At 49.2% G+C, this 25060-nt stretch overlaps 1 protein-coding gene across 1 annotated transcript in view; it reads left to right on the top strand.

Moving 5' to 3' along the window:
• Positions 1-25060, top strand: part of BTBD8 (BTB domain containing 8) — a 176843-nt gene that overhangs the window by 17728 nt on the left and 134055 nt on the right. Inside the window, exon 3 of the mRNA XM_082265597.1 lies at positions 1153-1361. Within this exon, the coding sequence (XP_082121723.1) occupies positions 1153-1361 (209 nt within the window). The remainder of the gene's footprint in view (positions 1-1152; positions 1362-25060) is intronic.

The following is a 25060-nucleotide window of genomic DNA, read 5'->3' as shown; positions in this document are numbered from 1 at the left end:
GTCATCTTTACAGGACGGCCACTCCTAGGGAGAGTAGCAGCAGTGCTGAACTTTCTCTATTAATAGACAATTTTGTCTTACCGTGGACTGATGAACAGCAAGGCTTTTGGAGTTCCTTTTTAACCCTTTCCAGCTTTATGCAAGTCAACAATTCTTAATCGTAGGTCTTCTGAGCTCCTTGATTTGACTCCAGTTGGCTGACATCTCACTCCAATTAGCTCTTGGAGATGTCATTAGTCTAGGGGTTCACATACTTTTTCCACCTGCACTGTGAATGTTTACATGGTGTGTTCAATAAAAACATGGCAACATTTCATTCTTTGTGTTATTAGTTTAAGCAGACTGTGATTGTCTATTGTTGTGACTTAGATGATGATCAGATCACATTTTATGACCAATTTGTGCAGAAATCCATATCATTCCAAAGGGTTCACATACTTTTTCTTGCAGCTGTATCTTCATAAATTAAACTTGGCTTGCCTTTTTATGCTGACTCTCTGATGTTGATTCTTCTGGTTACTGACCCAGTGCAAGTTAATTGACCAGGAAAGTCAGAAAAGGAAAAGGTTAGAAGTTTCTATGTGCATATTTGTTCTTAGTTGAGAGTAAAAAGAGGAAAATGAGGAAATTGGCAGGGTTTGCATCCCTTTAGATGTGATTTCCTATTGGAAGTATTTGACAAAAAAAAATCACATTTTGTTTCATGGGATGCTCAAAATCTGTATTGTGTCTTGTACAGATTTAAATCTGTATAGTGCAAACTTCTGGGAAAACCAATGAGCCAATTCTGGGGGCCGTTCTGTGTAAAGAACACCTCCAGATAGCCATATTGCATTTTACAGAAAATCACAGTTCTGCAGATTTGAAAAAGATTAATTGTATAATCAATTACAATATGACTTGTGTTGCAATTGTCTACTTATTAATTTGCTTTTTTTTTTTTTTATTTAATTTATTTATTTTTTTCCTCTATTAAAGTGAAGTTACCCTTTTTTAAGTTATGGGTTTTGATATCCATATTGCAGTGTATTCATAATTGCACATTTTGTATTTATTTCTTACAAATTCTTTCAGATCAGTCACAATAAAAGAACCTGGGGACTTAATATTTCAGTTCTTTCAGCCTTCATTTATGTATTTAATTTTTTTAAGGCTTGTGTACTGCTCCCTTTGGAGTGTTAAAGAGACAGAAGACCATATCCTTCAGATCATAAAGGGCCCGTCTATTTGCGATCAGGATCACAATGAGGAATGCACTAACTCACAGAGCAGTTCACCTTCTACTGAAGAAAGCACTGATTTTCCCATCAACAACTCTCCAGAGCAGAATACACACTCTGAGGAGAACCACGACTGTGAAGGTAAGACGTGAACTCCAATTACCATGTAATGGAATCTGCATTCCCACACCTGCAGTATGTTATTACCAGTGCTAACACCTGAAATATGCCCTAAATTAAAGTGACCAGATTTTTAAAATGACATCTGGGAACTTTTTTTTTTATGGCAAATGGTAAACTATTTTATAAGCATAATTTCTAAAAAATTATATATGCGGTGTTTGTGTTTATGAAATGATTGTATGATTGAGATATACATTATTTCTCACATTTTGTCCATGAGATAAATAGAAGATACTTCTTAGAATTTTTTTTGGAATAGGACTACCAAATGTTGATAAGATAAAGAAAAACACTTTTCAATGCATATTCTATTCTTACCAAAGAAGCGCAGAGGTGCACTGTGTACTACAGAGTGCAGCGTTCAGGGCTGCACCCAGAGATGGTTCTATTCATGACACTAGTATAATGATCCGCTAAGGGAGAGGAGTGCAAGTATATGGCAGTGGGTAGTATGTGCAGGAGAAGAGTGTGGAGTATATGGTGCTGGGTAGTATCAGTTTTACAAACATTTTGTGAGTGCAGTTGACAGTGTCAGTAGTTTAAAAAAAAAAAGTATTCTTATCTTTCGTTCATTGACGGATACAGCTTCATATTTTCCTTGACAGCTGGGTTATGCTGCTCTTGCTAGGAGTAGGACACTAAGCGGAAAAAGGGTTAACAAGTTTGACTACGCCCATGGGCCATCCCAGGGGGTATACTCCCACTTCCTGCTCTAGGATCTGTTTTTTTTTCTGCCTAGTCGGGAGTAAGGACCTAGCTCCTTGCTTGGATCTTTGGTCCTAGCTTTTTTTTATCTTTTCAGTTTAAAAAAAAAAAAAAAAAAAAAAAAAAAACTTTTTTTCCCTTGTACAATCAAGTTGTTCCTGTGAGAACTACAATCAACCACCGGACTGGGTGAGGCACTGGATATCCTAGATCCTTACAGTCCCCCCCAGTCTGGCCAGCGAGCATGTGCAGACTATAGCTCCGCGCTCAGTCGGCCGCGACATAGCCCCACAGGACGGGGGCTGGGCGGAGAGTGGAACCCCTCGCGAGAACGCACACGACCGGGTCGCAGCGTACCCCTAGCCCGCAGCTCCCCCCCATTCCAAGATGGGGAGGTGTTCTGCCTGGAGTGGTGCCTGCACAGTTTCCGACGTTTTGGTGAGTAGTCTTCACCCTTTTTCTCTTCTAGGAAATTTTGGGTAGAAACGGCCCATTCTGAGGTGGTCGGTCCCTCCCGTGTCCTCCCAACTCCTCTGGTACCCCATTTCTATAAAAGGGCCTCCGTGCAACCCCCCCCAATGTTGATTGGTCCCTAGTTAAGCCCCCCTTGCTGTCTGGCATACTTGCGATAGGCCCTGGGGTCCAGTGTGCCACACTCCCGCAGCTGGTGCTACCATTTTCTCATAGGCACAGGAGTGGTGTGTGGCGGGGGGCCTCTAGCAGTGACACGGCCGTTCTACTTCCTTTCTGCACGATGTGGAGCAGGCTGCCTGGCACTTCTGATTCGCCCTATGTGCGGTGTGGTGAGTCTCTGGGGGTGTATGCGATTCCCTCCTCCTGCTGTAGCGGTGTGCTGAGACTTGTAGTGCCACATTTTAAGTGGTGTTGCAAATTACAGCCATTTTGTACACAATTTTTTTTGAAAAATCGAGTGGCCCCAGGTTGCTCCATGGAACACTCAGAGCGAGTGTCACCACCGGACCCACTCTGAGGCTGTGTAACCCTCTGAATTTACATCTGCTCTGGCGGCCATGACTGCGTTCCTGCAGTCGCTGGTGTCAAAAGTGGATTTGGCCCTGCAGTAAAGACAGGGAAAGAACCGCCCTCACCTGCCCCCTCTGTGTCCTCAGATTCTGAAATGGCCGCCGTGGATGCCAGCAATCCTGCGGGTTCTGCGTCCATGCAATTAGTGTTCTGATAGTGAGGATGAGTCCTCTTCCATGTCTTCCACGCAAGAAAAGGCACTTGTGGAGGCACTGATTGTATCACTGTGGGAAACTCTAAAAATGGAGGATACAACTGGTGCATCGTTGGCTGCGTCGGTGCAGTTCGGTACCCACAGACCGTCCAAGACGATTAAGGTGTTACCTTTTCCCGCCTATTTTGACGAGATTGTCACTAGTCAGTGGGGTTCCCCGAAATGCATGGTTGGGATAACTAAGCGTTTCGCTAGGGGGTATCCTTTTGAGGAGTCCCTCCTAAAGAAGCTGACGATTCTGCTGGTGGTGGATTCGCAGGTTTCCAGGCTGAATAAGGCCACTTTGCTACTGGTGGAGGACGCTCCGTCCTTTCAAGACCCTGCAGACAGGAAGGCTGAGGCCCTGGTCCGCCATCTTTTCACTGTGACAAGTTCAATTTTGAGATTGGTGTTTGCCATTACCCTAGTCTCTCAGACATTAACGGAATGGGCTAGAATCCTGTGCCAGGATTTGGAAGGGGGTCAACATCCTTCTGAGCTGGTGGAATTGGCTGGCCAGCTGATACAGGGGTTGCAGTGTACTATATCTGTGATGCTTCCCTGGATGCGGTTCCATTGGCCTGCAGGGCATCTGTGACTGCAATGACCCTCCGCCGCATGATTTGACTGAAATGTTGGTTGGCGGACCAAGCTTCCAAAAAGGTACTAACTGATTTTCTCTTTGTGGGGGATCCTCTGTTCGAAGCTTCCATGGAAGAGATCATTAAAGGTCTCACTGGTGTTAAGAGCACACTGCTTGCGCAGATCACAAAGGGCAGAGAGCCGCGCCCCAAACGTGGTCCGCTGTTCTCAGCCCACAAACGGCCCTTTCGTCCTGCGCAGGACGAAGGTTAAAAATCCTCCCGAGCATTCTCGAGGGGGGGCGGGATCCAAGAGACCATGGGTTGGTAAGTCAAAAGCGGGTCCCTTTGGTCCCGCAGACAAGTCCCCCTCTGCCTGAAGGGATGCCCTCACCTGGTCAATGGGTGAGGGGGCATGTTTGCTTCTTTCTGGATCCTTGGACCTCCCTTCATTCAGGACAAATGGGTTCACAAATTGGTCCGGTTCGGTTACAAGATTGAGTTTCGTTCCTTGCCCCTGGCAATGTTCTTTCCTTCCAACCTTCACCTGTCCCCAGATCGGTTGCAGGGCCTCATTGGGGCAGTGCAAGATTAGCTCTCGCAGGGGGGTCATTGTACCAGTTCCAGAGTTGGAACGCTTTCAATGATTTTATTCAAACCTTTTCACTATACCAAGGAAAGAAGGCAAGGTTTGTCCAATTTTAGACCTCAAGGCCTTGAACCGCTTTGTAAGGGTTCAGAAATTCAAGATGGAGTCAATTCACACAGTAGTGGCTTCCCTTCATCAAGGGGACTTTTTGGCCTCCATTGACATCAAGGACGCCTATCTCCATATCCCAATATATGGTGGGCATCAGAATTTCCTTTTGCTTTGCCGTGGGAGAGGAACGTTATCAATTTGTGGCGTTACCCTTTGGTCTCGCATCAGCTGCTCAGGTGTTGGCCCTAGCGCTCGCCTTGCTCAGACAGAGTTGTTGCGGTACTGGGGTACCTGGACGATCTCCTGTGAGCAGAGTCGCGTTCCGTCTTACAATTTGATTTGGACATCACTGTGCGAACCTCTCAAGAGTTCGGCTGGACGCTGAATTTTCAGAAATCTGCTCTGACTCCAACAGGTTGGATTATCTGGGGCTGACTCTGGATTCTGTCTCGGCTCGAGTGTTTCTCCCAGAGGAGAAACTGCAAAAGTTGGAGCATGCAATTCAGCTTCTATTGTCCAACCGCTGGTCATCTGTCAGGACTTGCATGCAAGTGCTGGGGTCGATGGTTTCCACTTTCGAGGCGGTTCCATTTTGCTCAGTTTCACACCAGACCTCTGCAAAGGGATATTCTGGCCAAATGGGACAAGAATCCTGGGTCCCTGGACAATCTGATCAGATTGACCCAGGGTACGAGTGGCGCCTTACTGTGGTGGCTCCGCTCCTCGGCAATTCATCAGGGGAAATCCTTCCTTCCCCCCCTATACTGGACGGTAATCTTTACGGACGCCAGCCTGTCCGGGTGGGGGGGTACCTTGGGCACGGTATCGGCCCAGGGGGTTTGGACTCAACATCCTGGAAATCCAGGCGATCAGACTTTGATCAAACTGATCGTCTACAAGAGTTTCCGGTAAGGATTCAGTCGGACAACACCATGGCTGTGGCATATGTCAATCATCAAGGGGGCACGAAGAGTGCCTGTGTGGCCAAAGAAGTGTCTGTCATTCTAAGATGGGCAAAACGACATGTTCCAGCCCGCTTTGCTGTGCACATTCCAGGGGTGAAAAATCGGCAGGTGAATTACCTCAGCCGACAGTCCTGAGTCTGGGCGAATGGTCCCTCTATCCGAGGGTGTTTCAACAATTGTGCCTCTGGTGGGGGACACCAGATGTGGACCTACTTGCATTTCACCTCAACAGTAAGGTTCAGAGGTTTGTAGCAAGATCTCGAGACCCCTTGGCAGACATTGCAGATGCTCTGGTAGCCCCTGGGGTCGGTATCATCTAATATTTATGCCTTCCCTCCATTACAGCTCCTGCCAAGACTCCTGCGCAGAATCGAGGCAGAAGGAATCCCAGTGATCCTGGTGGCTCCAGACTGGCCTTGTCGGTCTTTTGTATGCGGGGTTAGTGAGGTTGGTCGTGGATGCTCCCTGGTGGCTCCCTCTCAGAGAAGATCTATTGTTCCAAGGATTGATTTCCATCCTGCTTTAGTCGCTGGCTTTAACGGCCTGGCTATTTAAAGCCAGGTACTGAAGGACAGAGGATTGTCTGATTCGGTGATTCCCACTCTGTTAAGAGCTAGAAAATGTACTTCCCGGAAGATTTGTCATTGGGTTTGGAAGGCGTATATTTCTTCTGTTGTAATTTCTACAGGGGGGTGTAGATAAGCGTTTGGCTCTGGATACCATCAAGGGCCAGATTTCAGCCGTTGCAATTTTTTTATTATTCGTGAGCGTTCCAATACATGCAATGCTTCTTGCTGGGAGAAAAATATATAGATCCATTGTGCAAATACCATTTTAGCGTAAAAAAAAAATGTTTATTAAAATAAAAAAATATTTCACTCACATTTGTGAGGTGCATAAAGCGCACCAGACTGAACAAGCGAGATGAATAAGATCAACACAGTGAGCAGGTTTACCGGGCTTCTGTGTCACTGTGTTGATCTTATTCATCTCGCTTGATCAGTCTGGTGCGCTTTATGCACCTCACAAATGTGAGTGATATATTTATATTTTAATAAACATTTGTTTTTATGCCAAAATGGTATTTGCACTATGGATCTTTATATTTTTCTCCCATGCATGTGAAATATTGAGTCCATCTAATTAGGCTGAGAGCCAGAACACTGGAGGAGACCATCCACTTTTCATCTGCAGGGATCGGTTAATACGCTATTTGATCAAGCTTAATTGCGAGGTGACACTCCTTAAGGTGAGAACCCACCTTAAAGGGGGTCGCAAGAGTGAAGGTGACACCTTTTGGATATACATTGCCTTGCGAAAGTATTCGGCCCCCTTGAACTTTGCGACCTTTTGCCACATTTCAGGCTTCAAACATAAAGATATAAAACTGTAATTTTTTTGTGAAGAATCAACAACAAGTGGGACACAATCCATGAAGTGGAACGAAATTTATTGGATATTTCAAACTTTTTTTATAACAAATAAAAAACTGAAAAATTGGGCGTGCAAAATTATTCAGCCCCCTTAAGTTAATACTTAGCGCCACCTCTTGCTGCGATTACAGCTGTAAGTCGCTTGGGGTATGTCTCTATCAGTTTTGCACATCGACAGACTGAAATTTTTGCCCATTCCTCCTTGCAAAACAGCTCGAGCTCAGTGAGGTTGGATGAAGAGCGTTTGTGAACAGCAGTTTTCAGTTCTTTCCACAGATTCTCGATTGGATTCAGGATGGATGTTGTCCGGACTGTCAGGGTTTACCTGTCTGCCACGGAGTCTTTTAGGAGGTCTGATTCCCTGTTTGTCCTTCCTGAGGGACTTCGCAAGGGTTCGGCTGCATCCGCGGAAACCATTTCTAAATGGATCAGACAGACGATTGCTCAGGCCTATTCTATCAAGGGTCAGGTTCCTCTTTTCCCTGTCAAGGCACATTCTACTAGAGCTGTCAATGTCTCTTGGGCTTTTCGCAATCAGGCTTCTGTGGCTCAGGTGTGCAAAGCGGCGACCTGGTCTGTGCACACTTTCACAAAATTCTACAAAATTGATGTGATGGTATCCTCGGATGCTTCCTTTGGCCGCAAGGTTTTGAGTGCGGCGGTTGTTTGAAGAGACGTGGTTTTTTTCTCTTACGTCCTCCGACAGTCGCCGCCTCTTCATATTCGTCACTAATGGGGTTATTGACCTTTGCTCCGTAGGAGTAGCTAGGCAACAGAATATATTAATATCAAAGCTTTTAGCATATCCCACCCCCAGGGGGTGGTCCCCTCAGTCAATACCTCCCTGCTTCCTGCATTTCCAACTCAGTTTCTAATGCCTAGCTCAGGAGTAGGCTGGCTGTTCCTGTGCTGGGGCTCTTAGTCTCAGCTTCTTTTCTCTTTTTGATTTTATTTGGGAGTTTTTTTTTCTCTTTCTTTTACTTAGCTGTTTATTTCAGCGTTTAGTTAGTTTCTTCTGATGAAGATGATCGTGCAGAGCTGGGTCTCAGTCTGGCCACCCTGGTTCCCAGGGCTCAGGGCCAGGGGCTTCCCAGCCTGCCATCGAGCGTTCAGCTTAGGTTTTACCCTGGCACATTGAACGACCCATCCCTGTTCGCTGCAGGGATGCTATCGGTGAGGTGGCTACCTCACTGGACGCCATTGCGGTTTCGCACCGCAGTTCCACTGCGTCATGCTTGCGACACTCCCTGTCCTCAGTGCAGCGGTTTGGTCGCTGGAGCAGGCTCCCCACGCCATCCGGACTGGTAAGTGTAACTCTATGTGGGGACCTGTCTATTTGGGTGTCAGTCTGGGACTGTGTGACCCTGCATGTCTGTGTGGCTGCTGTGCTCCCTGTCAGTTCCTGTGTGGACCTGCTGCCTGTGTGTGGGCTGTGAAGGGGGGGGCTCTCCCGCTCTGCTGGGTGTCAGCAGGAGGCAGTCAGATTTTGGGCATGCTGTGCGGCGATCGCTGCGGCGACCCGCCATTTGTTTGCGGCAAAATCATGGTGGCCGGGCCTGTGTGGTGATGCACGGCGTTTTGGCGCCAAACGCCGCCATTTTGGCGGCGATCGATCAGGCCACATGTCGGCACCATTTTCTATTTGCCCATAGAATCCTCAGCCGAACGGCCATGTTTGTGTAGCCTTGCATGAGCTTCATAGGGGCGGTCAGTCTTGCATCACTTCCTTTTGCTCTGGGACAGCGATCGGTGGCAGCAGCCTGTGTGATCTCTCCAGGTTTTTATCTTCCCTTTTTTCCTGTATTCCTTGCCCAGTTTCTTGTCCCTGTAGGGGTCGGTGTATTCAGTGGGTGCGGTGGGCTACGCTCGCCGCGATCTTAAAGGGGCAGTACTCCTTTTTTTCCTAATATTGCTGGGGCATGGATTCTCAGGAATGCAAGTTTCCTCCCACCTTGGTGGGGGGCCAAGGGGCTGCTGCTTCCCCAGAGGGGGCTGATCTGGCCACAAAACGGCCCAGAGTGTCTATTTCCTCTGATTCAGAGGGCGATGGGGCTGCTATGGCTGGAGTGCCCTTCTCAGGGTCTCACTCATCTCTAGACCTTGTGGGGTCTGAAGGGGAGGCTGAGGTGGAAGGGGTTGATAATTCTCCCCCTGGCTCGTCTGAAGAGCTTGCACTCATGGATGAGTTGGTTGCTTCTATCAAGCAAACGCTGCATTTACAGGATGAACCATGTCCTCCAGTTTTGATGTCCTCTTATGGGACGCAAAGAAAGCGCAAAACATCGCAGGTTTTTCCTTGCTCTACGGAATTTCAGCGCGCTGTTGATGAGCAATGGCGCAATTTAAAGAAACCTTTTGCTGTGCCGAGTAGGTTCAAGCTGCGTTATCCATTTACTCCCGCCACGGATGAGCGTTGGTGTGTGCCGCCTCAAGTAGATCACGCGGTGGCGATTTTAAATAAATCCACTGCGATTCCTGCTGAGGATACCCCGGTGTTCCGGGACCCTATGGACAGGCGATTGGAATCTCTGGCCCGTCATTCTTATACGGTTGCTGGTTCTATGCTGAAGCCTATTTTTGCTTCCGTTATGGCAGCCCAAGCCATTGCGGATTGGACGCAGGTGCTCAGGCGCACTCTGGTGGCTGACTCTGCCCCGCCGACAACTTTGGCTATGGTGGATCAAATTCATCAGGGTGTCATGTATTTGTGTGATGCGGACTTGGATATGGTTCCTTTGGCTGCGCGTCTTTCTAGTGTGGCGGTCTTGAACCGTCGCCTGATATGGCTGAAATGTTGGTCTGTTGACCAGTCTTCCCGCAAGACTTTGGCTAATTTGCCCTACGCGGGATCTCGCCTTTTTGGCGAATCTTTGGATACTCTGATAAAGGGTATTTCTGGGGGTAAGAGCACTCTCTTGCCCCAAACTCACAAGACTAAGTTTGTTCGTGGTAAGAAGAATACCTTGTTTAGGCCCTCTCAGGGGTCCTTTCGTGCCTTTCGGTCGCACTATAAGGGCAAGCCCTTCAAGGGCCAAGGCTCCCAGAAGAAGCCGTGGACGGGTAAGCAGAAGTCAGGCCAGTCCGGGTCCGCTACCCATAACAATGCGGCCTGAAGGGACGCCCTCACCCGGTTCTGGGGTGGGGGGACGTTTGCTCGGTTTTCTTCAACCCTGGCTGTACCGCATTCGGGACAGATGGGTTCAGGAAATCGTTCGATCTGGATACAAGATCGAGTTTCTCTCTCGGCCGGCGGGCAGATTTTTCCCCTCAAACCTTCAGCTGACTCCAGGGCGCTTGCAGGATCTGCACCTGGCGGTGCGGGCCCAGGGAGTGGTGGTTCCGGTGCCTCATCGGGACAGATTTCGGGGGTTCTACTCCAATCTGTTCACTGTGCCCAGAAAGGAGGGCAAGGTACGTCCGATTCTGGACTTAAAAGCTCTGAACCGTTTTGTGCGGGTTCGCAAGTTCCGCATGGAATCCCTGCGATCAGTGGTGGCTGCCCTGGTTCCGGGGGAATTCGTGGCCTCCATCGACTTGAAGGATGCATACCTTCACATCCCCATTTTCGAGGGTCACCAGAGGTACCTTCGATTTGCCATTGCTGAGGATCATTATCAATTCGTGGCGTTGCCCTTTGGTCTCGCTTCGGCTCCGCGGGTTTTCACCAAGGTGCTTGCGCCGGTTCTGGTCTTATTGAGGGCCCAGGGCATTTCTGTCCTGGGGTATCTGGATGATATCCTGATTCAGTCCGCGACCAGTCAGGGCCTGGTGAACGACCTGTCCATCACAATGCAGACTCTGCAGGACTTCGGTTGGACGATAAATTTTCCGAAGTCAACGTTGTGTCCGTCGGTTCGTCTTCCCTACCTGGGGATGATTCTGGACTCTGTTCAAGCGAAGATCTTCCTGCCGGAAGACAAGCTTCGGACACTTCAGTGCGAAGTCAGGTCCCTCAGGGACAATCAGTGCTCTTCCCCCTGGACGTGTATGAGGTGTCTGGGATTGATGGTTTCGGCCTTCGAGGCGATTCCCTTCGCCCAGTTTCACACACGGGAGCTTCAGGCGGAGGTCCTGGCCAAGTGGGACGGGCGTCCGCAATCTCTGGATCTGCGGCTGTCGTTGAGCCGTCTCACCCGCAGGGGTCTTTTGTGGTGGCTCCAGGCCCCGGCGGTGTCGGGGGGCAAGTCCTTTGTCGTGGACGGTGATCACCACGGATGCCAGCCTGTCGGGCTGGGGTGGTGCTCTGGGCATTCTGTCCGCCCAGGGTACTTGGTCGAAGGAGGAATCCTCCCTTCCGATCAACATTCTGGAATTGCGAGCGATAAATCTCTGTCTACTGCGTTGGACGGACAGGCTTCAGGGCCGTCCAGTTCGGGTACAGACAGACAATGCCACAGCGGTGGCCTACATCAACCACCAAGGGGGCACCAGGAGTGCCCGAGCGGCTTGGGAAGTAGCCGACATTCTGTCTTGGGCCGAGACGCACGTCCCGGCGATATCTGCAGTTCACATTCCGGGGGTGGAGAACTGGCAGGCGGATTATCTGAGCCGCCAGACCCTGGACCAGGGAGAATGGTCCCTTCACCCGGATGTCTTCCAGATGTGCGCGAAGTGGGGGTCCCCAGATGTGGACCTGTTCGCGTCTCGTCTAAACAACAAGGTGGAAAGGTTCGTGGCAAGGACACGCGATCCTCGGGCAGACTCCTCAGACGCGTTAGTGGCGCCCTGGCATCAGTATCGCCTGATGTATGCCTTTCCACCGATTCAGCTGCTGTCCAGGCTCCTTCGCAGGTTGGCCTCTGAACCGCGCACGGTGATTCTGGTGGCACTGGACTGGCCTTGCCGGTCTTGGTACGCAGACCTCGTGAATCTAGCGGTCGACGCTCCGTGGCGTCTGCCACTTCGAGAAGATCTCCTGTCTCAAGGACCGATATTCCATCCTGCTTTACAGTCGCTGGCTTTAACGGCCTGGCTGTTGAAAGCCAGGTCCTGAAGGATAGGGGTCTTTCCCCTGAGGTCATTCCCACTTTGATCAAGGCTAGGAAGGCATCTTCGGGGAAGATTTACTACCGTACTTGGAAGGCTTACTTTGCCTGGTGTGAGTCCAGGGGGTATTCCCCTCGCTCGTACTCAGTGTCGAGAGTGTTGGCTTTCCCTCAGACGGGCGTGGACCAGCGTTTGGCGTTGGCCGCGATTAAGGGTCAGATTTCTGCGCTGGCCGTTCTCTTTCAACGCCCTGTGACGTCTAACTCTTTGGTTAGCACCTTTGTTCAAGGGGTGCGCCATTTGGTCCCTCCTAGGAGGGAGCCTTTGCCTCCATGGGATTTGAACCTTGTTCTGTCCGTGTTGCAACATGCTCCTTTTGAAAATATTAGGGAGATCTCGTTGTCTTTGTTGTCCAAGAAGGTTGCCTTCTTGGTGGCGATCACTTTGGCTCGCAGAGTGTCGGAGCTGGCGGCCTTGTCCTGCAAATCTCCGTATTTGGTGATTCACTTGGATAAGGTGGTCTTGCGACCTAACCCGTCTTTTCTTCCGAAGAGGATCTCGGAATTTCACCTCAATGAGGATATTGTTCTGCCTTCGCTTTGCGCGAAGCCTAAGCATCCGAAGGAGGTGGCCTTGCATTCCTTGGATGTTGTTAAGGCGATCAGGGTTTACCTGTCATCGACTAAATCCTTTTCGCAAGTCGGATTCTCTCTTTGTTCTTCCTGAGGGTCCTCGGAAGGGCATGGCGGTGTCGGCTGCGACCATCGCCAAATGGATCAGACAGTCGATTGTGCAAGCCTATGCTTTGAAGGGGAAGGTTCCTCCTTTTCCTGTGAAGGCGCACTCTACCAGGTCTCTGAGTATGTCTTGGGCCTATCGTCATCAGGCTTCTGTGGCCCAGGTGTGTAAGGCGGCGACTTGGTCATCCGTTCACACCTTCTCAAAATTTTACAAAGTGGATGTTCAGGCATCGGCAGATGCTTCTTTTGGCCGTAAAGTTCTTAGTGCGGCAGTGCCTTAGGGTCCCTTGTTTGGGCCCTTGGCTGTTGGGGTGTTTTTTACCCCTAGGTTACTTGTTCTTTCCTGGGTTGTTGCTCCTGTTGAGCACTTTTTCCTGTTGCCCAGTTGGTTCTCTTACTTTGGTAAGGTTCCTTTATCTGATGTGGGTACTGCGTTGCTTTAGGCGCGGCTGCTTTTTCCCACCCCTCATGTCTACACTGCTATGGGACGTCCCCATTAGTGACGAATATGAAGAGGCGGCGACTGTCGGAGGACGTAAGAGAAAACTGAATTTTTGTAAAATCTTACCTGTAAAATTACTTTCTCTGAGTCCTCCGACAGTCGCCGCCCCCGCCCCTCTTTTGGGGTTTGTTTATGTACTCTACTGCTATGCTACTGAAACTGAGTTGGAAATGCAGGAAGCAGGGAGGTATTGACTGAGGGGACCACCCCCTGGGGGTGGGATATGCTAAAAGCTTTGATATTAATATATTCTGTTGCCTAGTTACTCCTACGGAGCAAAGGTCAATAACCCCATTAGTGACGAATATGAAGAGGCGGCGACTGTCGGCGGACTCCGAGAAAGGAATTTTACAGGTAAGATTTTACAAAAATTCCGTTTTTTTTTTTTTTTTTTCTTTGTCTCTTCCTGGGGTGTTTTTTTTTTCTGGTTTAGCTCCTGTTTGAGATTTTTTGCCCTGTTGGCTCAGTTGTTGTGTTTTTTTTTTTTTTTTTTGGGCCTGGTTGATACATTACCTTTTGGTAGGTTGCGTCTCCCCACCCCTCACACCTGCACTGCTTTGAGACGTCCCACTCGTGAAGGCTGTATGAGGGGCTGCAACTGTCTCGGGATGTAAGAGAAAATAGAGTTTTTGTAAGAACTTGCCGTAAAACTCTTTTCTCAGAGTCCTCCGACAGTCGCAGTCCCCACCCCTCTGGTTTTTTCTTGGATCTTGGGGTTATTGCCTTCCGGTACTGCTTGCTACAAACTGAAGGACAGTGGTAACTGGATCAGGATAATGGCTGAGGGACGGCCCCCTGGAGGTGTGCCTAAGTATAGAAAGTTTTCAATCAACATTTTAAAACTGCCTAGCTTGCTCCTGCAGAGGGCGCCATTACCCACTCTTTGAAGGCTGTATGAGGGGCTGCGACTGTCGGAGGACTCAGAGAAAAGGGTTTTACGGTAAGTTTTTACAAAAACTCTATTTGTCTTTCTTCATTTTCCAAAACAAATGAGGGCTGCAAAATACTCACCATGCCTCTTAGCAAATACCTTGGGGTGTCTACTTTCTGAAAAGGGGTCGCTTGGGGGGGTTTCGTGCTATCTTGGCATTTCATGGCCTCCGAAACTGTGATAGGTAGTGAGGAGTGAAATAAAAACATTTTTGTGATTATTTTTTCCCCTGCCTGAAACGTGGCAAAATATAAAATATTCCATGAACTCAACATGCCTCTCAGCAAATGGCATGTGTCTACTTTCCAAAATAGGGCTTTTTTGATAGGTAGTAAGGAAGTAAAATGAGCAATTTACGCCCTTAGAAAACCTGAAGGCAGTGATTGGTTTTCAGGGTCCCGAACATAACTAAGGTCCCACAAAGTCTCACACATGTGGAATCCCTGTACTCAGGAGAAGCAGCAGAATGTATTTTGGGGTGTAATTCCATGTGTTGCATGTAATTGCATGTGAGCAATATATCATTTAGTGACAACTTTGTGTTTAAAAAAAAAAAAAAAAAAAATCTTTATTTTTACGAAAATTGTGTCATAATATAAGATATACCATGGAAACTTGTGTCATAATATAAAACATTCCATGGATGCAACATGCCTCTCAACAAATAGTTTGGGGTGTCTATTTTCCAAAAAGGGGTCATTTTGGGAGGTGTTTGAACTGCCATTTTATGCCCAATATTAGCTTATGCTGCACATCACCCACTCTTATAACCACTTGAACACCAAGCTTTTCTGACACTTTTTTTTTTTTTTTTTTTTTATTTTACTAGAAAATTACTTTGAACCCCCAAACATTATATGCATTTTTTTTAAAGCCGAGGCTCTACAGAACAAAATGGTGGGTGTTGCAATTTTTTTGTCACTAGGTTTTTGCGCAGAGATTTTTCCAAACTCAGTTTTTGGGGGGAAAAATAACTTTGTGCATAAAAAAAAAAAAAAAATACACTATATATTGCCCCATTGTTTGGTAAAATATAAAAGAAGATCTTATGCCGAGTACATAGATGTCAAACATGACATGCTTTAAAATTGCTGTGCAGCAGTGACAAGCTACGTACATTCTTAAAAGCCTTTACAGGTTACCACTTTAGATTTACAGAGGAGGTCTACTGCAAGAATTACTGCCCTCGATCTGACGTTTGTGGTAGTACCTCACAAGCTTGGTGCAATTTGCTGTTTCATATGACACCAGACCGATGCTTGCGTGCTCCTTTTGCGTGCAAGCGCTGGGGGACGGGTGCTTGAATTTTTTTATTCTTTATTTTTCTTTGACACCTTCTCTTTTTTTTTTTTTTTTTTTTTTTTCATTTTATTTTTGGGGAAAAAAATGTGGTCCATTTAGACTCTAGATCTCTCCTTTGCCCTTAAAGCATCTGACCACACAAAGATCGGTGTGATAAGATGCTTTCCCAATGGCACTGTTTATATCTGGCAAAACCAAAGTCATGAAATGCTCGCAGCTTCCGGTATCTTAGGACCTAAAGATGATTGGATGTCAGTAATAGTCTTAACTAGTGCTACCTACAGCTCTTGCTAAATGTTATCAACTCAAGATTATATTCTACTGGTTTGTGTGTGACTTGTTGCAATCAATAATACAAGTGCTTGGTGCAAAAAAATAACAATAAGAATTATATATACATAAAAAAGTTGTGAACTGAGTAGAGTGCCAATCTTTCAATTTCAAAGAGTATATGCATCTATTGATTAATAAAAATTAAACTGTTTAAGCAATATTATACTATCTGGAGCATTTTCTTTTAGGGCTCTTTCACACGGTCCGCCTCCGTAGGCGGATTCGTGTTGCTCAGCGGGGATCGATCCGCGATCCCCGCTGAGCCTGCGGATGACAGCTCCGTCTCCGCTTGCAGAGCGGAGAGGGAGGTGTCTCAGCCCCCGCTGCCCTCTATGGGGGATCGGATGAGAGCGGACCGCCTGTCCGCTCTCATCAGATCCGATCCGATCCGATTACTGAACGGATGGAAAAATAGGGTTTCCATCCGTCCAGATTTCACGCACAGGATCGGATGCAGATGGCAGCGGGTGTCAGCGGAGGTGTCTCCGCTGACATCCGCTGCCCCATAGAGCTGCATGGAGGATCCGATCAGATCCGCCTAAAAAAACTGACAGGTGGATCTGATCGGATCGCCCGTGTGAAAGAGCCCTTACACCCTGGGCCTCCATTGATACGGGGAGAGAGGAGATATACAAGCTATTCACTCAATACTTTACATTGTAGCAGTCATTTCTTTAGTGTTGTCACATGAAAAGATGTGAGGGATGTACTCACTTTTGTGAGATACTGTATATGGTGGAACCTAGGGGAGATCCGCCCTCTGTGTTCACCCCCATCCCCTGTGCTTCGCCATATATGTGCTTTTTTTTTTTTTTATTTAACTGCCATGGTGAAATCACCTCCTACAGCTCTGCAATCATTGATTTACATATATGCTGAGAGCTAATGCTGTTGCTGTCAGAATAAACAAATCAGTCCTGCAGCTGATGGGCGTACCTGCAAAGCAAACAATAGTAACCATAAAACACTGTATCAATAAAACATTACAATATAATAGTATACAGTGCAGTAAAACAGTAGAATGGTGGTATCTGCAAAGAAAACTATATTTTAACAATGAAAAAACGTAACAATAAAACATTACACTATAGCAGTATATTAAAAAGTACAGTAAGAACAGAAAATTTTTTTTTGTAACTGTAAAAAAACTTTAAACGTTCCAGGCTATGGTCTCTCAAAATGCGGTAGCCATCTAACATCTTTCGAGAGCCTGTGTGAAAGTGTGTCCTAGACTGTGCTGTGCTGTACCCTATGCTAATACTCTACTAGTGTGTGGTAGCGACAGAAACAGTCCCCGATGCAAAGACCAGGTTGACCAGGACAGGCGGGATAAAAAAAAAATAAAGCGGGTGTCACACCCATATCCGCGTTTTCTACAGACACATCTTTGGAGTGCTCTTTGGATAGGGGTACCAGGGAGGACATGCGTAAATTGCCTCTCATGCTGCCTGCTCGCTGCATCTGGATTGGGAATTTGGGCCACAGCACCTTCTAGATACAGAAGGGCTGTGATGATCTCTTCCTGGAATTTTATGAAGGATCCACTTCTTCCTGACTTTTTGTATAGCCCATCCCAGGATAAATTGAGCTTCACTCTCGGGACGGCTTGCAAGAAACAGGTTGGCCACTGCTTGGGTAAAGTGCCACTGCGGCGTTAAGTGCCTGGCACTTTCAATACGTCACTTTAAATAAGGCACTACTGTAAAGGCAAGAACAAACATTAGTTATCAACGCTAAGTTCTCTTAAAAATTTCCTTCATCTTTTCTCTTTCCCTCTGCCTTCTTTCCCCCCTCTCTCCACCCTCCAACATGCTCATACTACTCTTCTTTGCAAGAACATCCACTCTCCTGAAACTATCATCTCTTTACCCCCCCCTCTCCACCCCACAACCAGTACATATCCCCCTCACTTTCAAAACTACTGCACTTATCACCACCTGCTCATTCGGAGACCACACAATGCCACCTCTTCCCCCTTCACTGCAGCATCTGCCCTAAAAAAAAAAAATCCCACTTCCACCTTAACACCCTCACCCTCCTACTACTCCTAACGTCTGGGGATATTGCCCCATACCCTGGCCCTCCCCCAGCCAACTCTTACCCCCAGAATTAGCAGTCTACCATATCTGACAGTAGCTGTAACTCCCGCTCTCTTATCTCGATTCCCTTGATTCCAAGAGACAGCCCCCCTCCCCTTTTTTGGGGTACCCTATGGAATGCCTTCTCAGTCTCTAACAAACTTGCCTCTGTCAATTACCCTTTTTCTCTCCAAATCTCTCTATCTACTTGCTATCGCTGAACCTGACTCCCAGAATCCGACACTGCCTCTCCAGCTGCCCTGTCATGGTGGCCTCCTCTGGACTCCCTCACCTAGATCCAGCGGACAAAAAGGAGGCGGAGTTGGACTTCTCTCCCCACAAAGCTTATTCCAGGTTCTTCCTACACCTTCCTCTCTTTCCCTCTGCTCCTTTTGAAGTGCACTGCATTTGCCTTTTTTCCCCAGTTTGTCTGAGGATTTCAGTAATTTACCTGCCCCACCAGCACAGTTTCCCATTTTTCCCGATGACTTCTCCACATGGCTACCCTACTTCCTCTCGTCAGAATTACCTGCCATCATTCTCGGTGACTTTAACATTTCAGCCACTTCTCAACTACTCAATTTAACCTCCTCCTTTCAACCTAAAACGATGGACACAAACTACCACTCACTCCAAATGGCAATGCTCTTGACCTTCTCCCACCTCTGCACTCCCCTCAACCTCTCGAACACCCCTTTTCTCTTACGTCCTCCGACAGTCGCCGCCATCTTCATATTCGTCACAATGGGGTATTAGACTTTGCTCCGTAGGAGTAGCTAGGCAACAGAATATGTCAATATTAAAGCTTTTAACATATCCCCACCCCAGGGGGTGGTCCCCTCAGTCTATACCCTCCTGCTTCAGTTTCAATGTCTAGCTTGTCAGGAGTAGCTGGATGTCTCTATGCTGGGGCATTTTGTCTCAGCCTTCTCTCTTTTTTGATTTTATTTGAGTTTTTTTTCTCTCTTTCTTTATTTAGCTGTTATTTTTACCAGCAATAGTTAGATCTTCGGATGAAGAGGATAATGCGGGCTGCGTCTCGGGCTGACTCCCCTGGTCGCAGGTTGTGGGTCAGTGGCTTCTCAGCCCGCCATCGAGCGTTCAGTCAGGTACCGCTCCTGAGTTTTCTGAACGACCCATCCCTGTTTCGTGCAGGGATGCTAGGGTGAGGTGGCTACCTCACTGGACGCTGTGCGGTTTCTCAACCCACCTTCTGCTGCGTCCTGGATGCGACTCTCCCTGTCTCATGTACAGCGGCTTGTTCGCCTGTGCGGGTCCCCCACGCCATGTAAGAGGTAAGTGTATTCATGTGGGGACCTGTCTGTCTGGGGGGTGTCAGTCTGGGACTGTGTTACCTTGCCCTGTGTTCACACTATTGATGTTTCCCTATCTCTCACACTGCATGCTGTGGACTGCAAGGAGGGGGGGCTGTGCTGCACTTCTGTGTCAGTCTGAGTGTGTGAACGGCTGTGTGCTGTGGAACTTGATGCTATCATGTTTGGGGCACATTACAGCGCCGCTGCGGCGGTCCACCATGTTCTTTATAACTATGTAGTGTATTTTTATTCCACCTTCATGAGGTGGGGGAGCGGCGGTTTCGGCGCCAAACGGCGCCATTTTGGCTGTACTCGCTCCGGCCGCATGGTACACATGCATGGCGGCCATTTTCTTGTAGCCTCCCATAGGCTTTAATGGAGCGCCCTGAATATCAGCAATTCCTTTTCTACAGGAGCACCGATCTGGCCAGCAGCAGCAGCGGTCTCTCCAGGTTTTTTGCCTCTATTCTCTGTATCCTTGCCTGAGTATAACTTCTCCCTGTGGGGGTCCCTGGTGTGGGTGTGCTTGTGTGGCGGTGGGCTACGTTCGCAGCGCCTTATTTAAAGGGGCGGTCACCCATTTTTATTTTACTCATTTTGGGGCATGGATTCTCAGGAAAGCAAATTTCCTGTCACATTGGTGGGAAGCCAGGGGACTGCGGTTTTCCCCCTCGGGGGGGGATTTGGCTGCGATTGTGGCTAGCCTTGCGACTCAGGTGCAATTGCTGATGGCTGCTCAATCCTCAAAAAGGCCCAGAGTTTTCAATTTCCTCTGATTCAGAGGGTGTTGGTGATGGGGCTGCTGTTGCTGGGGTCTCCTTGTCGGGGTCCCGTTCCTCCCTGGACCTTGTAGGGTCAGAAATGGAGGCTGAGGTTGAGGGGGTTGGTATTTCTCCCCCTGGCTCGTCTGAAGAGCTTGCACTCATGGATGAATTGGTTGCTTCTATCAAGCGAACACTGCGTTTACAGGATGAACCTTGTCCTCCTGCTGCCTTGGCGGCTTATGGGACGCAGAAAAGACGCAAAACATCGCAGGTATTTCCCTGCACTGATGATTTTCAATGCGCTGTAAAGGAACATTGGCGTAATATACGCAAGCCTTTTGCTATACCAAGTAGGTTTAAGCTGCGCTATCCTTTTACGCCCGCTACTGATGGGCGTTGGTGTGTCCCACCTCCGGTGGATCACGTGATAGCGTTTCTGAATAAGCCCACTGCGATTCCTGCTGAGGATATCCCGGTGTTCCGAGATGCCACGGACAAACGGACTGAGTCCCTTGCCCGTCATGCCTATTCTATTATGGGTTCTATGCTGAAAGCTTTATATGGCGGCCCAGGCTGTCGCGAGCTGGACGCAGGTGCTTAATTGCGTCCTGGTGGCTGATTCTGCCCTCCAGGCGACTTTGGATATGGTGGATCAAATCCACCAGGGTGTCATGTATTTGTGTGATGCGGACCTGGATATGGTTCCGTTGGCTGCACGTGTACATGGTGTGGCGGTATTGTCTCGCCGTTTTGGTTTGGTTGAAGTGTTGGTCGGTGGACCAATCTTCGCGTAAGACCTTGGCTAATCTGCCCTATGATGGTTCTCGCCTTTTTTGGTGAGTCCCTAGATACGTTAATTAGGGGGATCACGGGTGGTAAGAGCACGCTCTTACCCTAATCCCACTAGGCTAAGGCGGCTCCTGGTAAGAAGCCGTGGACTGGTAAGCAAAAGTCCGGCCAGTCCGGTTCAGCGGCCCACAACAGTGCGGCCTGAAGGGGCGCCCTCACCCGACTCTGGGGTGGGGGGACGCTTGCTCGGTTTCCTTCAGCCTTGGCTGTCCCGGGTTCAGGACAGGTGGGTTCAGGAAATCGTTCGATCTGGCTACGAGATCGAGTTTCTCTATAGGCCGGAGCGCAGGTTTTTTTCCCTCAAATCTTCTGTCCCCGGAGCGTTTGCGGGATCTGCATCTAGCGGTGCAGGACCTGAGGGCTCAGGGAGTGGTGGTCCCGGTGCCTCATCGGGACCGGTTTCGGGGGTTCTATTCCAATCTGTTCACCGTGCCCGGGAAGGAGGGCAAGGTACGTCCGATTCTGGACTTAAAGGCGCTGAACCGCTTTGTGCGGGTGCGCAAGTTCCGCATGGAATCTCTGCGGTCGGTGGTGGCTGCCCTGGTTCCAGGGGGAGTTCATGGCTTCCATCGACTTGAAGGATGCGTATCTTCACATCCCGAATTTCGAGGGTCACCAGAGGTACCTTCGATTCGCCATAGCGGAGGATCACTACCAATTTGTGGCGTTGCCCTTTGGTCTCGCCTCGGCTCCACGGGTGTTCACCAAGGTGCGGGCACCGGTTTTGGCTTTGTTGAGAGCCCAGGGCGTCTCTGTCCTAGGGTATCTGGGCGATATTCTGGTTCGGTCTGCGACCAGCCAGGGTCTGGAGAAGGCTCTGTCCGTTACGATGCAGTCTCTGCAGGAGTTTGGTTGGACGATAACTTTTCCAAAGTCAGCACTGTGCCCATCGGTTCGTCTCCCTTACCTGGGAATGGTTCTGGACCCTGTCCAGGCGAAGGTCTTCCTACCGGACGACAAACTCAGGACTCTTCAGGAAGGAAGTCGGGTCCCTCAGGGACGCTCCGTCCTCGTCCACTCGGACGTGCATGAGATGTCTGGGATTGATGTTCTCGGCTTTCGAGGCGATTCCCTTCGCCCAGTTTCACAAGCGGAGATCCTGTCCAGGTGGGACGGGCGACCGCGATCTCTGGATCCGGATTTCGTTGGGCCATCGCACCAGAAGGGTTCTTCTGTGGTGGCTCCTGTCCCCGCCGGTGTCAGGGGGCAAGTCTTTTCGTCCTCTCTCATGGACGGTGGTCACCACGGATGCCAGCCTGTCGGGCTGGGGTGGTGTTCTGGGCGTTCTGTCCGCCCAGGGAACTTGGTCGGAGGGGGAATCCTCCCTTCCGGTCAGCATTCTGGAATTGCGTGCGATGATTCTCTGCCTTCAACGTTGGCCGGACAGGCTGCAGGGCTGTCCGGTTCGGGTGCAGACGGACATTGCCACGGCGGTGGCTTACGTCATTCGCCAAGGGGACACCAAGAGGGCCCGGGTGGCTCGGGAAGTGGCCGACATTCTGTCTTGGGCCGAGACGCATGTCCCGGCGATATCGGCGGTTCACATTCCAGGGGTTGGAGAACTGGCGGGCGGATTATCTGATGCCGCCAGTCCCTGGACCAGGGGGAATGGCCCCTCTGTCCGGGTGTTCTCCAGATGTTGTGCGCGACGTGGGGTCTTCCGGAGGGGGACCTGTTTGCGTCTCGTCTGTACAGCAAGGTGTACAGGTTCGTGGCAAGGCCACGCGATCCTCGTGCAGACGCGTCAGCTGCGTTGGTAGCTCCGTGGCATCAGTACCGACTGATGTATGCGTTTTCACCGTTTCAATTGCTGCCCAGGTTCCTTCGCAGGTTGGTCTCGGAACCAAAACACGGTGATTCTTGTGACACCGGACTGGCCTCGCCGGTCCTGGTACGCAGACCTCGTGCATTTGGCGGTCGACGCCCCGTGGCGTCTGCCTCTTCGGGAAGATCTCCGGTCTCAAGGGCTGATATTTCGTCCTGCCTTGCAGTCGCTGGCTTTGCCGGCCTGGCTGTTGATACCGAGGCCCTGAGGGATAGGGGTCTCTCCCCTGAGGTCATTCACACTTTGATCGACGCAAGGAATTTTTTCCTCGGGGTAGGTCTTTTGCCGTATTTCGGAGGCCTATTTTGCCTGGTGTGAGTTCAGGGGGTCTTCACCTCGCCCGTGGTCGGTGTCTGGGGTGTTGTCCTTCCTTCGAAAGGGTGTTGACAGCGTTTGGCGCTGGCTATGATCAAGGGTCAGGTGTCTGCGACGGCCGTTCTTTTTTCAACGTCCTATGGCATCTATCTCCTTGATTGGCACTTTTGTTCGGGGGCATCTGGTCCCTCCTAGGAGGGTGCCTCTGCCTCCTTGGGACTGGAATCTTGTTCTGTCCGTGTTACAACATGGTTCTTTTTTGAACGGATCGGGTAGATCTCGTTGTCTATGTTGTCCTAGAAGGTCACCTTTTTTGGTGGCGATCAATTCGGCTCGCAGAGTGTCGGAGCTGGCAGCCTGTCCTGCCATTGTCCGTATCTGGTCAATCACTTGGTTAAGGTGGTCTTGCGACCTAACCCTTCTTTTTTTCCGAAGAGGGTTTCGGAATTTCACCTCAATGAGGACATTGTCTTGCCTTCGCCTTGCGCGAAGTCTAAACATTCGGAGGAGGTGGTGTTGCACTCCTTGGATGCTGTTCATGGCGATTAGGGTTTACCTAAAATCGTCTGAATCTTTTCACAAGTCGGATTCTTTGTTTGTCCTTCCGGGGGTCCTCGGAAGGGCGTGGCGGCATCGGCTTCTGCCGTCGCCAATTGGTTCAGACAGGCCTTTGAACAGGCCTATGCTTTGCGGGGAAATGTTTCCCTTATGCTTGTGAGGGTGCACTCTACCAGATCTCTGAGTACGTCTTGGGCCTGTCGTCATGGGGCTTCTGTGGCCCAGGTGTGTAGGGCGGCGAATTGGTCGACCGTGCACACCTTCACTCTGTTCCACAGAGTGGATGTTCAAGCATCGGCAGATGCTTCCTTTGGCCGCAAGGTTCCTACTGCGGCGGTCACTTAGGGTCCCTGGTTTTGGTCCTTTGGGCTGTTTGGGATTTCTTTGTATCCCTGGGTTATTTAGTTTTTTTCCTGGGTTATTGCTCCCGTTGAGCAAATTTTTTCTCGTGTTGCCCAGCTGGTTTCCTTCCTTTGGTAAGGTTACTTTCTTGATGTGGAGACTGCGTTGCCTTTAGGCGCGGCTGTGTTTCCCACCCCTCATGTTTGCACTGCTTTGGGACGTCCCCATTGTGACGAATATGAAGATGGCGGCGACTGTCGGAGGACGTAAGAGAAAACGGAATTTTTGTAAAATCTTACCTGTAAAATTCCTTTCTCTGAGTCCTCCGACAGTCGCCGCCCCCGCCCCTCTTTTGGGGTTTAGGTACTCTACTGCTATTCCACTGAAACTGAAGCAGGAGGGTATAGACTGAGGGGACCACCCCCTGGGGTGGGGATATGTTAAAAGCTTTAATATTGACATATTCTGTTGCCTAGCTACTCCTACGGAGCAAAGTCTAATACCCCATTGTGACGAATATGAAGATGGCGGCGACTGTCGGAGGACTCGGAGAAAGGAATTTTACAGGTAAGATTTTACAAAAATTCTGTTTTCCTCTCTCCGATCACTACCTTAAAGGTTTCACACTCTCCCTGTTTTCTACCACCTGTGCCACAACCCTTCCCTTCTCCATTCTGCTATTCACTGCCTTTGACAAAATTGCACCCCTATCCTGCCCAGACCTGGCCACTTCTGTCTACAACAACATACTCTCATCCTCCCTGAACAAACTCGCTCTCGCCCCCCTTTCTACACACAGAACCAGGCCTTGCCAGCTACAACCCTGGCAAACAGACAACACCAGAAGTCTCAAGAAACGCAGCCGTGCTCTTGAGTGAGTGTGGCGAAAAACTAAATCTCTACAAGACTTCACCCTCTACAAATCTGCCCTTCTCAAATACAACTCCTGCCTCCACTCCACTAAACAAACCTACTACACCACTCTCATCAAAACCCTCTCATCCAAACCTAGTCTACTCTTCTCTACCCTCAGTTCCTTACTCCTTACTCTCTCTAACCCACATCTTCTTCAACCTCCCCCTCTCTTCTGGCACTATTCCCTCCCCGCTCAAATATGCACTGGTTACCCCCATACTTAAAAAACCCTCACTAGACCCCACCTGTCTGGAAAACTTAAGACCAATTTTCCTGCCGC

Source organism: Pelophylax lessonae (genome assembly GCF_965119305.1).
Source record: "Pelophylax lessonae genome assembly, chromosome: 8".
Lineage (NCBI taxonomy): Eukaryota > Metazoa > Chordata > Amphibia > Anura > Ranidae > Pelophylax > Pelophylax lessonae.
Note: the sequence above shows the minus strand (reverse complement) of the source record. Positions and strands in the feature narration are given on the sequence as shown.